Genomic DNA, 14070 nt, shown 5'->3' on the forward strand with positions numbered 1-14070 from the left:
CTGTGAACCTGATTCCGTAGCCCCCCCTCCCCTCCCGTCTGTCTTTCCCTGTCTAGCCCTGCTTGTCCCTTAATCACTATGGTCTCTTTTACCAGCTCAGATGGGTGGTTCATACTCTGAGTCTCTCACATGTTAGTTTGCAGTGACCTGGACTTGCAAACTGCTAGGCCTCATGCATGGGCTAGGAAAACCCAAACCACCAAAACCCCTCTTGCATTTTTTAGGCTCTGTGTGATCTCTCTACAGTATTTTGCCAGCTACCCCTTCAGGGTAGCTAGACTCAATTTCTTGGCTCAGGTCTGTCAAGATATGTGTGGATGGGCAGAGGGAGAGAGAGAGCAAAACCCAAGCTGACTCCACGCTAAACATGGAGCCCAGGGCTGGGTCTCACAACCATGAGATGAGAACCCTGAGATCAGGACCCTGACCAAGAATCAGATGTTTAAATCACTGTGCTACTCAGGTGCCCCAAGATGTGTGTCTTAAAAGATAATGAACTGACTGTAGAGAGGCTGTATTTCCTAACCTAGCCTGAGAAGTCTTGTAGTGTCCTTCTGTGTATTAGAAGGGAGTTACCATCCAGCTCAAATTGAAGGGAGGGGAAGGGAATTTAGCTCCACCTTTGTGGAAAAGAGTGTTTTAAAATCACCACACCATTTTTTTTTTCTTTTTTTTTTTGTGCTGCTTTTTCCCTAGTGTGCCTTCCTTTGGCCTACAGTCATGATTAGGTTTCTTCCACACTTTAAAAAAATCAAAGCAAACAAATTCTCCTTAGAACCTGGCATGTTACTTTTTTTTTTTTAGCTTCTGGACATCTCTCTCTCTCTCTCTCTTTTTTTTTTTCCTTTCCTTTCTGAAGCATTAACAAAGTAATGCATACTTGTCTTCTCTTCTTTCTCCTTCCAGCCAAGTATGTGCCCATGTGCTCTGATTTTTCTCCTAAGCATTGATCTGAAATCATGAATTAGCCCTTAGCAGCTCTTGTCTTTCTGGACTTCTCTGTGGCATTTGATCTTGTTGCCCACTCTACTCCTAGAATCCTTGTCCCATTACTTCTATAATTGAACTCTCTTACAGTTTTCCTTTCACCTTTCTGATCCCAATTTCCTTGGTTTATTTTACTAATTCATTGTTTTTTTCTCCCTTTCCAAGGTTAATAATCCCAGAATTTTCTTTTCATTTCTCTTTTTATTCTATATCATCTTCCTGAAGAAAGTCATCTCTAGATGAATAACTTCAAAATTCATATCTTCACAGATTTCTTTCCCCAGAACCCCAGTCATATCTTTCCACTCTCTCCTTGGCATACATGCTGTATGTATAACACACATCTCATGTGGCACCCAAAAAATTGACATCAAAATACATTAAACACATTTCCATGGCAACAATCTATTTCTTTTCCTGTATTTTCTTTCTCCTAATTTGGTAACCTTCATCATCTTCATCTTTTTCTTTTTTTTTTCCCCCCCCCTCACCACCTACCTTCAGTCATCCATCAACTTCTAGGAATTTAAATTCTGAAACATGATTTCAGTTTGTCTGCATTTCTCCAGTCTCATTGCTATCACCTTAGGTTGGGTCCTCATGTTCCAGTTTCCTATCCCCTAACATGCCCAGAGTTCTGTTATTGTGCCAAGACTGAACCTAGCTCTACCTATGTTTTTACAACCACTATGCTGCCTGTTTTCTAAATAAAAAATTGAACATTAAACCGAGGACATTCAAAATAATTTCAGTAATAATTTTGTAATTTTAAATATTTCTTTGTAAATTATTTTAAAAGTAAAAATTAATCACCCTCATTGAATGTTATATATAATAATCCATATATGTTTTATAGGAATCAAATTCATTAATCATTCATATACTCAATAAGTATTTATTAATCATCTTGTCTATATGATAGACACAAAGCACAAAAAATAGGCCAAAGATACTGGAGTGAATTAAATGACTGCCTCCAAGAAACTCATAGTCTTATGAAAGAGATGGACATGTAGACGAATACTAACATTGCATTCTAATAGCTGCTAAATGAAGAAGTATTACAAAGTTTTAAGAGCCCCAAGGAGCTGGGATCCCTGGGTGGCGCAGCGGTTTAGCGCCTGCCTTTGGCTCAGGGCGTGATCCTGGAGACCCGGGATCAAATCCCACGTCGGGCTCCTGGTGCATGGAGCCTGCTTCTCCCTCTGCCTATGTCTCTGCCTCACTTTCTCTCTCTCTCTCTCTCTGTGTGTGTGTGACTATCATAAATAAATAAAAATTAAAAAAAAAAGAGCCCCAAGGAGGGAGAAACCTACATCTGAAAGTATACAAGGTATCTAGAGTGTATTATGTAAAGCTGGGTTATGAGGAAAGAATAGGGGTCTGACAAATAATTGGGAGAAGGATGTTTTAAGACAAGAAACAATGCCAGCAAGAGCAAGAAATGGCATGTTTTATAAGGAACAATGGGACCAAGGAGATCTTGGACTTTATGTATATGGGAATTTATTGAATGTGCTTAGACAGAGCAATCACCTAGATGTATTTGTGCTCACTTAGGTAGTCTAAATACCTTGGGGCAGATTGGAGGGAAAAGAGATGGCAGCAAAGAGACTAGTTAGGAGACTAGCGCAAAAAAATCTAGGTGAGAGATATTGAGAACGCAGACTAAGATGTTGACTTTGCAAAGCAGTAGGAAGGGAAGAAACTAACTGAAACATACAATATTTTGAAGAAATGTCCAGACTCTACATATACTTTATATGTTTGTGTCTGTACGTTGTTTTTGTTTTAAACTATAGACTTGGGATGTAGAACTGGAAAGATCTGCAGAATCCTGGGCTGAAACTTGTTTATGGGAACATGGACCTGCAAATTTGCTTCCGTCAATTGGACAGAATTTGGGAGCACACTGGGGAAGGTAGCGTAAAATGTAACTTTTTTTTTTGATTAACATAAAGGCTTGAAATGCTTATTAATTCAGCACTGAAAATTTTCTAAAATTTCTTTTAGAGCCTAAGGAAAAAAAATAATCACAATATACAAATAATACAAATAATTTTTAAAAATGTCATAGCAGAATGACCAGCAATATTTTAGACTTACTTTTGTTTAAATCATTGACATATTAGTAATGTAATGGGCATAAGTATTTAACATGTATAACTTACAGAAGACTATCTCTCTACCAAACTTCATCAATCTATTTTGCAATATTTGGTTTTACATTTTTTCCAACTTTACTTACTCTCAGTGGTTATTGTCTTTCAAATAGATACAGGCCCCCAACATTTCATGTACAAGCATGGTATGATGAAGTAAGAGACTTTAGCTACCCGTATGAACATGAATGCAACCCATATTGTCCATTCAGATGTTCCGGTCCTGTGTGTACTCATTATACACAGGTATGTTTTGGGTATATTATACTTCATTTTTCTAAGTGTTTTATGCTGCTAAACTTGTGTCTAATGTAATCTGGTATGATTATTTAAAAAACATAAATATTGATTTATGTGGAATAGACTTATCGATTTCTATAAATAATAAAAGTAGTTACTAGGAAAAGTCCAAACATCAATTTAAAAAAGACAGTATTTCAGTGATTTTCTGTGTGAAACATTTTTAATCTGGCCCCAGGAAATGCGCATGGGGAGAAGTTTACCATCTTCAACGTTAGGTATCATTATTTTTTATTTTCCAAAAAAATAAAAATATAGTTTTATTTACCATGACACTCAATATTTACATATGTGCAGCATTTATGTACATTTATTTATTTTTATTAAGTGTCTACTTTTGGTATTTGGATTAGTTGTAAACCTCTAAGTCAAACAACTGAGGCTAAATTCAACTAGATAAATCCCACCACAGATCTGAGTTACTAGAATTTCTATAGCTGATTATTAGTGAATATAAAGCAAATTGTTCCGTCTTTGCCTGTGACAAGTGTAAGATTAGCACTGAATTCCCTAATAAGCAGTCATGCGATTAAAATATACATTGTATAAGAAGTTTGAGCCTCTACATTTTTGTTCCAGTACAGTTTAAGATGAGAAATTCTATTCTTTGTTAGGTAAGCCTCTTCATAGAAACATGAACACAGCAATTTAGGTTTGTGAGGATGTAACTTTTGAACTATTTACTAAACACATATTTTGAAGATACTTACCTTTAACAGATAGACAGGGTTATTTACCTGTAGTGCTCTTTTTTTTTTAAGATTTTATTTATTTATTCACGAGAGACAGAGAGAGAGAGAGAGAGAGAGAGAGAGAGAGAAAGAGAGGCAGAGACAAGGCAGAGGGAGAAGCATGCTCCATGCAGGGAGCCTGATGTGGGACTTGATCCCCTGTCTCTAGGATCACACCCTGGGCTGAAGGCAGCGCTAAACCGCTGAGCCACCGGGGCTGCCCTGTAGTACTCTTTAAATTGAATCACTTCCCAAAGTTTCAGGAAAAATATTCTTTTGACATTGCCTTGTTACATCATGAATGATAAAGGTTCATTTCTCAAGTTGAGTTTTATACATTTCTCTCTGAGATATATTGTCTTATTTTGTCTCAGCCTACTTTTTCTGAAAATTTCTCTTAATGTAGGTGGTGTGGGCAACAAGTAGCAGAATAGGCTGTGCCATTAATTTGTGTCATAACATGAACATCTGGGGGCAGATATGGCCCAAAGCTGTCTATTTGGTGTGCAATTATTCCCCAAAGTAAGTAGACAAAACATTACTTTTATATGTAAATTTTGCCTGACCACATGAAGTAACTTTATATTTTCAATTTTTTCTCATTTTCATTGTGAATTATTGAGTAAAATGTATTGTTTTAACTCTATTTACTTAATATGGCAACAATTATGGTTGCCCGATGCATAAAATCAGTGCTTAAAGGAATATAAAGATTGAAAATATGATCTTTGTGAAGACAGGAATTATATTTTTATGTCTTAAGTATTACTCATTACATTATTATATTACATAAATATTTTTAATACTTTGGATTTATTAGAGATAAAAAATGACAGATTAACTGAGAAATGTATTTTCACCTTTGTAAAGAGCATTGAATGATTATGTTGAAAATATTACACCTGTACTTAGGGTCAAATCTAAGTCTCAGATCTCTTCATTAAAACAAATGGAATAGGGATGAATATTTCATAACAGAGCTTAGCATTCTGTAAAAGTTTAAATTTGTAATTTTTAACAGTATACATAGCATTTTACTTTGAATATTTTCAAAAGAATGAGGCAGCAGTTCATATATAAACCTAGTAACTGAAGGGACTCTGTGATGGAAGATATAAATGTCTTAAATCTATACATCAAAATCATTACTTAGAATATAGTAATATTTTACAGTGTCTTCTAAATGATTCTATATTAGACTACCTCTTAATAGAATGGATCATCTTTTTAAGGGGGAACTGGTGGGGCCATGCTCCCTATAAACATGGACGTCCGTGTTCTGCTTGCCCACCCAGTTTTGGAGGTGGCTGTCGAGAAAATCTGTGCTATAAAGGTATGTGCCGTTGTGTCATAATATCCGTGTGATTTATGTTTTAATCCAGCATTTGTACTTAAAAGGCAAAAAGCACATTTAATTATTACATGAGGGCACTTGAATGGCTCAGCAGTTGAGCATCTCCCTTTGGCTCAGGTCGGGATCCTAGAGTCCTGCGATGGAGTTCTGCATCAGGCTCCCCGCAGGGAGACTGCTTCTCCCTCTGCCTGTATCTCTGCCTCTCTCTCTGTGTGTCTCTCATGAATAAATAAAATCCTTAAAAAAACAGCAAATTATTATTATTATTATTATGTGTAAAGTTCCCAGAACTCTATTTGAAATATTTTGAAGCCATTTCAAATATTTTCAAAATAAAATATTAGGAAGTCTGTCATTCCTAATATGTTCTTAAAGTTTCATCATTCTATCAGATAACCACTTCTTTTTTTTATTTTTTATTTTTTCAGATAACCACTTCTAATTCTACTTTGAAATTACCCCAGAGTGACAAATACATTTACATTTTTAAAAAATTTTACTTATTTATTCGAGAGAGAGAGAAAGAGAGAGGCAGAGACACAGGCAGAGGGAGAAGCAGACTCCATGCAGGGAGCCTGACATGGGACTCGATCCCAGCACTCCAGGATCATGCCCTGAGCAGAAAAGCAGGCACTAAACCTCTGAGCCACCCAGGGATCCCCAAATACATTTACATTTTTAAAAAACACCTTAGTATGTTATTGACTAGAGTTATTTTTATAAGTGTCTTCAATTTTGAAGGATTTAGCAGTCTAATACAGTTTGGTTTTAGCACTTCAAGAGTTTTTGCCAAAATACCTATCCATGAATCTTACTAAATCATGCTCAATGAATTATACTAATTCTGTGTTCCTTACTACAGAATACATAATTTCTCATGCCAAAGTAACAAATTAAAAAGCTATAGTAGTATTGTAAAACTGTTGTAAAAGCAGTGCTCTGAAATGTATTTGACATGCCAAAATGTACATATAAATATGGTATCCTGTTTACAGCACACGAAGAGAAAACTTATATGACAAAGCTTTGTGATAATCCTGTCTTGTTGGGCATCCAGGTGAACATTTCTATTCCCTTGTACTTTTTTCTTAATGACGACCAAATGGAGATTAAAGTAGACTGTTTTAGAAAATATGAATTAGGGACGCCTGGATGGCTCGGTGGTTGAGCCTTTGGCTTGGGTCATGATCCCGGGGTTCTGGGATCGAGTCCCACATTGGGCTTCCTGCAGGGAGCCTGCTGCTACTCTGCCTATGTCTCTGCCTCTCTGTGTCTCTAATGAATAAATAAATAAAATCTTAAAAAAAATAAATTAATGCAACTTTTTTTTTTAGTATTCATAAAGAGATGTCTTTTTTCCTTGACAACCAAATACTCATTAGTATAATGAGCTGATGAGAGGTTACAATTTATTTCACTCTGTTACATGAACCATTTTTCATTCGTGGAAGCATTTTTCATTGTGTGCGTGTTTTTCCGTCTTCTATACCCCTAAACTTCCAGCCTACTTGCCCCTTCACCAACAAACCCCTATTTTACTTAAAATTGACTCTCCTCTGAATTCATACTTCCCTTTTCTATGTTCTGAGTTCTTGGACATCCATGAAAATAACATACCTTTCCAAAGTATTTCACTGTTAAAGCCTTGATATAAGTCAACCTGGAAAAAAATTAAATTCTCCATTGTTAAGTATAAATTTTTGCACATTAAGTTTCCTTCTAAAAGGGAAAAACTTTCCATCGAAACTGACATTGTAGTAAATTAAAAGGGCAAGCCTTCTTTAGGCTGAATTTCCTTTGGGGAGTATTTTAAATGTGACCCTTTTGAAAATTTTAAATGTGAACCTCTAAACAAAATGATTTCATTTGGGAAACTGCATTCAAATACACTAAGCACACAAATAGTTCATTAGATCACTGCGTAGACTAAATGGTACCATTATGAAAGGCAATCACTGATACCACTTTCAAATATAAAGCGAGTTTAGAACTGACTCCATTTAATGTTAGCCCATAGAAGCATAAATGATTCAAGAGTTCAAAACCTTATCCATGTATTTCATGTATTCCAATGCAGTAGACCACCTGAAGTCAACACCAGTGTCAAAAACTATGAATTTTTCTAGTTTTAAATGTTACACAGCCATAGACTGTGTATATCACTATCATTGGTATATGATTAGGTATATCATTATTTGATAATTTGTGCACATTTCAGATGAGTTCACAGTTCTTAAATCCTTTCTCTCTAACAGAAGGCTCAGACAGATACTACCCTCCTCGAGAAGAAGAAACAAATGAAATTGAACGGCAACAGTCCCAAGTCCGTGACACCCACGTTCGGACAAGAGCAGACGATAGTAACAGAAATGAAGTCATAAGCACACAGCAAATGTGTAAGGCCTCTGCAGTATTTACACAAAATTTAAAGTTGACATAGATGGCATATGCAACTGTATTTTATTAATTGGGACAGTTTTAGGATGGCAAAAGCTTGACATTAGACTATCTGTGATGAACAGTAACAGCTTTTACATTATCTAAATTATTTTGGTATTTTTCTCTTTTTCAGCCCAGATTGTTTCTTGTGAAGTAAGATTAAGAGATCAGTGCAAAGGGACAACCTGCAATAGGTAATGTTTGTTATTGATTCTCAAAATTACCTGACAAAACATAAGAGAGACTTTCATTTTACACTGACATTCAGAGAAACTAAATTTTGTTCCAACTTCTTTCATTTAGATATGAATGCCCTGCTGGCTGTTTGGATAGTAAAGCTAAAGTTATTGGCAGTGTACATTATGAAATGGTAAGTACGATAAATACAATGATCCCGGAATAGGATCTTTTTTTATAATATTTGATTTTTTAAATGCAAAAATAACAATTTATATAAGTATAGATATTTTGCTCAGATATGTTCATTTAATTTAAAGTCATGTAAATAGTAATTAGTTGTGTCTTATGCAGAACTCTTAACATCTTAATATCCTTCTCTTCCTTTTTTTCTCTCCAAGCAATCCAGCATCTGTAGAGCTGCAATTCATTATGGTATAATAGACAATGATGGTGGTTGGGTAGATATCACTAGACAAGGAAGAAAACATTATTTCATCAAATCCAACAGAAATGGTGTTCAAACAATTGGGTAAGTACCCAAATGACCTGTTGGATGAGATGATTTTAAATTGTAATAATGAGTTGGCAAATTCTTTCAGAGCCCAGCATAGAAGAATTTATAGAGAAGTTGGTAATTGTCAAGGCTCATTTGAGCTCTGTAATTTCCAGACAAAAAGGAGCCAAAGTATGTAAATTTAGAGTTGAACAGTTTTACTGATAAAGAACATGTTAAAGCTCCACATTTTGTGGAGTTTCATTAAGAATGTACAAGTTACAGTTTTTCCTGATGTGAAGCAACAGATTATTCAGCTGTGAAAGAAAATATTCCAGAGAAGGCTCATTGATTTGCATATTTTCCTTGCCCTCCTTATGGAAAATGGTTTATTTTATGCAACAGTAACTTTGTTAATGAGATAGATTAATAGGTAGAAGAGCATTCTGAAAAGTTCTCTAATATGTCATATACATGTACCCTTGTCCATCTCAATGTAATTTAACTCAACATAAAAGCATTAACTTTTGAAATGTTTCTTGTATTAAATATATGAAACATATTTTAGAAGACTACATATTTTGATATATACTCTAAGAAATTAGAACAATGTGGCCTTTTGAAATAGCTTTGTAGTGTTTTTCTTCTATGTAAAAAACAAACTTTGAGCCTCATATGGAATGGCTTAAGATATATGACATAGTTTCTTTTAAGTATAGATTTGCATGAAACTCCACAAGTAGAGGATTCATAATGATAAGAAAGAATTTATTAAAAACCTTTACAGATTTGGTGGAATGACATTCAATGTATACAATTTTGTTCAAAGACTTTATGTGTGGTTTTAGTCATTAGCGATTACTTTAAGTGAAACTTTATAGAAGCATTTATTGATTAGCTTAGTGATTCAGCAGGCATTTATTAATTGCCTTCAACAAATAATTAAAGTTATTAGCTTTAGTAAACCAAACACTGGGTGTTGGATTAAGGAATATTTATCCTATTTACTGTTTTTGTGTGAACTTAGTTTTTTATTGTATTTATAACAGAAACTGTTGAAATGTGAAGAGTGTGTCATTAAAATACTATCACAAATAAGCCTTAGTAATAGATATTTTTCTGAAAATCTGGGTATAAATAAACCAATTAAAATTTGGATATATAATAGCTTACCTGTTCTTCTATCCCTGCTTTTTAATGATGCACGATGCATATAATGGGGAGTTCATTCATTGTAGATATTTTACAAGATACTTGGGGGAACAAAAATGTGAATAAAACACGCTCCTTTAAGGTACTGATGATTCAGTAGTCTTTTCACAATACTACCTTGTATTTACTATTGTGAGAGATTAAATAATTTAGTTCTATGGTGACAGAATTTGTATGTTTAGAGTTCTAATTTTAACTTTAAAAATTTTAATTAAAACAAGTATGTAGATATAAATCTGTGTGGTTTTATGCTATTATTTATACATTTTGAGATTGATCATGAGAAGAGACCATTCTCCAATATCAAGAATGATTAATTTGGTTGGCATTGATTTGGTTCCTACTTGAAGATAATATCAGCTTAGTCTAAAATAGATGATGCAATCTTATACTGCTGCTTATTTATATATTTAAGTAAGAATGCTCCAGGAGAAACAAAGTATTCATAGACCTAAATAATACCAGAAGTTACGTTGATGATGATTCATTTAAAAAATGATTGACATCTTTATATTTTTATCTTCAGCAAATATCAGTCTGCTAATTCCTTCACAGTCTCTAAAGTAACAGGTTAGCACTTTTTTAAATCTTATTTTCTTAAGACCATGTTGCATGTTATTGTTACCAAAGATTTGCTTACTGTTTCCTGTTTCAACTCTTTAGTCCAGGCTATCACTTGTGAAACAACTGTGGAACAGCTCTGTCCGTTTCATAAGCCTGCTTCACATTGTCCAAGGTAATGTTTTCTAAATTTTCTCATTCTTCTTGACCAGTGAATATACATCGATGGGGCTCTTACTCTGTGATACCTGTTTTTGCCTGCAGTTCGGCTGTCTGCAGATATGAAAGGTGTTTAGTCTTGAGCTGGGAAGCAGAAGGGAGCAGTTGTTCATCACAAACTTCTGCACTCTAGGCACTTCAAGTCTGCTTTCTGCAAATACCAGAGTGCTTTTGGCTCTCTCATACTACCAGGGCTGTGGGTATACTCTGTATGTTCACCTGTGCCATGAAGACTTGTTTTGGTCTGCTCAGGCTGCTCTTACAAGATATCACAGACTGGGTGGTATAAAAAATAGAAATTTATCTTTACTTAACTCTGGAAGATGGAAGACTAAGATCAAGGTGTTGGCAGGTTTGGTTTCTTCCAAAGCCTCTCTCCTTGTTGCAGATGGCTGCCTTGTCCTCTGTGTTCTCACAAGGCAGGGGAGTTAGGGATGGAGAGAAAGAGAGACAAAGACAGAGAAGGAGAGAGAAGACTCTCCTTTCCTGGAATCTCATTTAACCTTAATTAACTCCATAAGGGCCCATTTCCAAATACAGTCACATTGGGACTTGGGCTTCAGCATATGAATTTGGAGGGACACCAACATTTGGTCTATCACAAGTCATTACTACAACACCTACAATGATGTAACATATTTTTAAGCATTGCCATCCAGTTCCTAAATTGGATAAATTTAAGTGTGATTGGTAAGTCAAAAAGCCCATCTTCTGCCTTTCTTTTATTTTTGTTTTGTTTACTATCATTTTGAAAATTATAATAGAGTTTATCTACTATACAATAGTGGAAAAGTACTTCATTTATCTTGACCTCACAAAGGTGAAAATTGTTAGAAGTATTATGACCATAAGTCATAACCATACATAGGAAAGACGAAATATGTCTTTTCATATCCAGTCTTATTTCTATCCACACTTCCTCCATTAATGCCAAGAAAGCACATGATAATTCCAAGAACTAGTAATGAGATTTAGAGATAGAATTGTAATTGATAAACTGTAATTACTAAAAATTGAGGGAACTCACTTTTTGTGGAAAAGTTTATTTTGGAACAGCTTCATCACTTAGCTTTTTAAAGATAAAGCAGTGTTTTGCTTAAAGAATGAGATTGGTTGTTCATAAGGTAATAAAAGACTTGATGATATAAAAAGTAGTTACTACTTACAAGTAGGTGAAGCTGGTAAATTCTACCATTAAGATATGATGAAAAAAACCCAAAATATTTTAGAATCATCCATTTATAAATATTTATTAAATACCTGCTATATGCAGTGTGCTACTAGGCCATATCTCTGCCATGTGAACAGGCTTATGAGGACCAAATAGTAAGTAAAATCTCAGTAGAGCATCACAGCATAAAGCTTCCTTCTAGTAGATGCTCAGTAAATGGTTATTTTAATATCTGTGGAAAAATTTATGGCAATATTGTTCCAAAAGAAATAAAAATCACTGATGTAAATATTGATAAATGTTTCCTATTTCTTTGGTTTCTCCAGGAAGGGAAATATTTCCCCAAGAGAGAAATTTTTAAAGCTAAATTTAGTCATGGTGCCTAGGTGGGCAGTTGGTTTAGCATCCAACTCTTGATTTCCACTCAGGTCATGATCTCAGGGTAGTGGGATTGAGCCCCATGCTCAGCATAGAGTCTGCTCTGGATTCTCTCTCTCTCTCTCTCTCTCTCTCTCTCTCTCTCTGTCCCTTTGCCCCTCCCCTTGTGTGTGGGTACTCATAAATAAATAAATAAATAAATAAATAAATAAATAAATGCAATCTTAAAAAAAGTAAACTTACCTCATACTGTTATCCACACAACAAATTGGTAGAAGTATGAATTATACATAATTTTGACCTTATAGTAGTCTGGAAAGTCTCCCTCCTGTTTTCTTTTAAAGTCTAGTAAAACCAAGGGTTGTCTTTTCTTATATAAAATTTTTAACAGTTTCATAAATTATGCATGCTATCATGGTATTATTTATATAACAGTTTATAACTTTTAGGGAACCATCTGGTTGGTACATCTGTTTCAGAATTTCATATAACTTAAATAAGTTGGGACATAAATCTTGGAGAAAATGCCAAGAGCAAATACATGAAAGGAAATTAGCTCAAGACAAGGATGAAGAAACAATATTTACCTGTACAGTTGTGTCCTTGAGAGATTCCCTAGCAGGCAAATAGCGCCGAATAAGCAATCTCTATTATTTAATACCATAACCTTCTAAATATCATATGTTTTGTGTGTGTTACTAGAAATCTTTTTTTTTTTTCCTTGCCTGGGGATGGAGGCACAGAGAGGAAGGGCAGAAATCATATCCTGATTTACATATATTTATAAAGAACTCTATCTTTGAAACTTATTGAGTGTTCAAGATGTAAAAGCAGGTATCATTAAAATGTATCAAAATTTTTATTCAATACTTATAACGATTGAGTTGTGTATAAAGGAACGTGTACCAGGTCACTATCTGCATTCTCAGAAGTACATAATGTGCTAAAACCAGGGAGTAGAACACAAGCAAGTAAAAATCTCCTTCGGTCTTTGACCTGAACTTGCCTAGGTGGAAGCTAACTCAGTTTGGAGCTACTGACCTTTGCCTCTCACAAACTAAGTGCTAAGTATAGTCAAGGTAGAGCTTGCACAGTGTGATCCTAAAGGCAGAACAGATGATTTTATGACTACAGGATGGATAGTGAATGCCCAGCTGTTCTCAAACACCTGGAGGAAACATTGCAGTCAACGGGGACAACATTCCTCCTATAGAAATCCCCACAGCATCTTTTATAAAAGTCAGCTCTTTAAGGTTATAAAAACTCAGACTCATTTATTATTTATATTTAAATGATTCTAGTTTAGTTGTTATAAGAAACGTGTATATGCTAAAGTGTACAATGTTATATAAATTTTAGAAATAAGAAATGTAGCTATTTCTTTTTTTTATTTTAAATATTTTATTTATCTGAGAGAGAGAGAGAGAGAAAGAAAGAGAGAAAACATGAGCGTGGGGTGGGGAAGGGTGGCAGAGGGAGAGCTGAGAAGCATACTACTCCTGGAGCATGGAGTCCAATATGGGGCTTGATCCCAGGACCCTGGGATCATGACCTGAGCTGAAGACAGACAGTTAACCAACTGAGCCACGCAAGGGTCCCAAAATGCAGCTATTTCTTAAGAGCTATCTTAAGAAGGAATAGCTTCAATTGGAAAAGGTAGTTGCAATTGAAGTTTTTTTGGAATAGTTTTGGGAAAATCATTGATTCCTTTATCACACAAGGATTTTCATGTAGTCATTTTGCTGAGACTCTGATTTACTACTTACTAAAATGAATTCTGTTTTCTCCAGTTGTAATTTTTAATTTCTTTTTAGTTCATGAGTGTCTGTGTATCTGTATGTATGAATCAAAGAGCCCATTGCTAAAAAAAAGTTCCATTTGAT

At 34.8% G+C, this 14070-nt stretch overlaps 1 protein-coding gene across 2 annotated transcripts in view; it reads left to right on the plus strand.

Annotated features, from left to right (window-relative positions):
• Nucleotides 1-14070, plus strand: part of CRISPLD1 (cysteine rich secretory protein LCCL domain containing 1) — a 48044-nt gene that overhangs the window by 24896 nt on the left and 9078 nt on the right. The window contains exons 3-12 of one of the 2 annotated variants that reach the window (XM_025478045.3): nt 2790-2908; nt 3263-3395; nt 4587-4702; nt 5413-5513; nt 7790-7930; nt 8107-8167; nt 8277-8343; nt 8552-8682; nt 10385-10428; nt 10522-10594. In XM_025478045.3, the coding sequence (XP_025333830.1) occupies nt 2790-2908; nt 3263-3395; nt 4587-4702; nt 5413-5513; nt 7790-7930; nt 8107-8167; nt 8277-8343; nt 8552-8682; nt 10385-10428; nt 10522-10594 (986 nt within the window). Of the gene's footprint in view, nt 1-2789; nt 2909-3262; nt 3396-4586; nt 4703-5412; nt 5514-7789; nt 7931-8106; nt 8168-8276; nt 8344-8551; nt 8683-10384; nt 10429-10521; nt 10595-14070 lie in introns of those variants that run through there. The other variant, XM_025478046.3, reaches the window with a different exon arrangement.

The sequence above is a fragment of the Canis lupus genome, chromosome 29 (assembly GCF_003254725.2).
Source record: "Canis lupus dingo isolate Sandy chromosome 29, ASM325472v2, whole genome shotgun sequence".
NCBI lineage: Eukaryota > Metazoa > Chordata > Mammalia > Carnivora > Canidae > Canis > Canis lupus.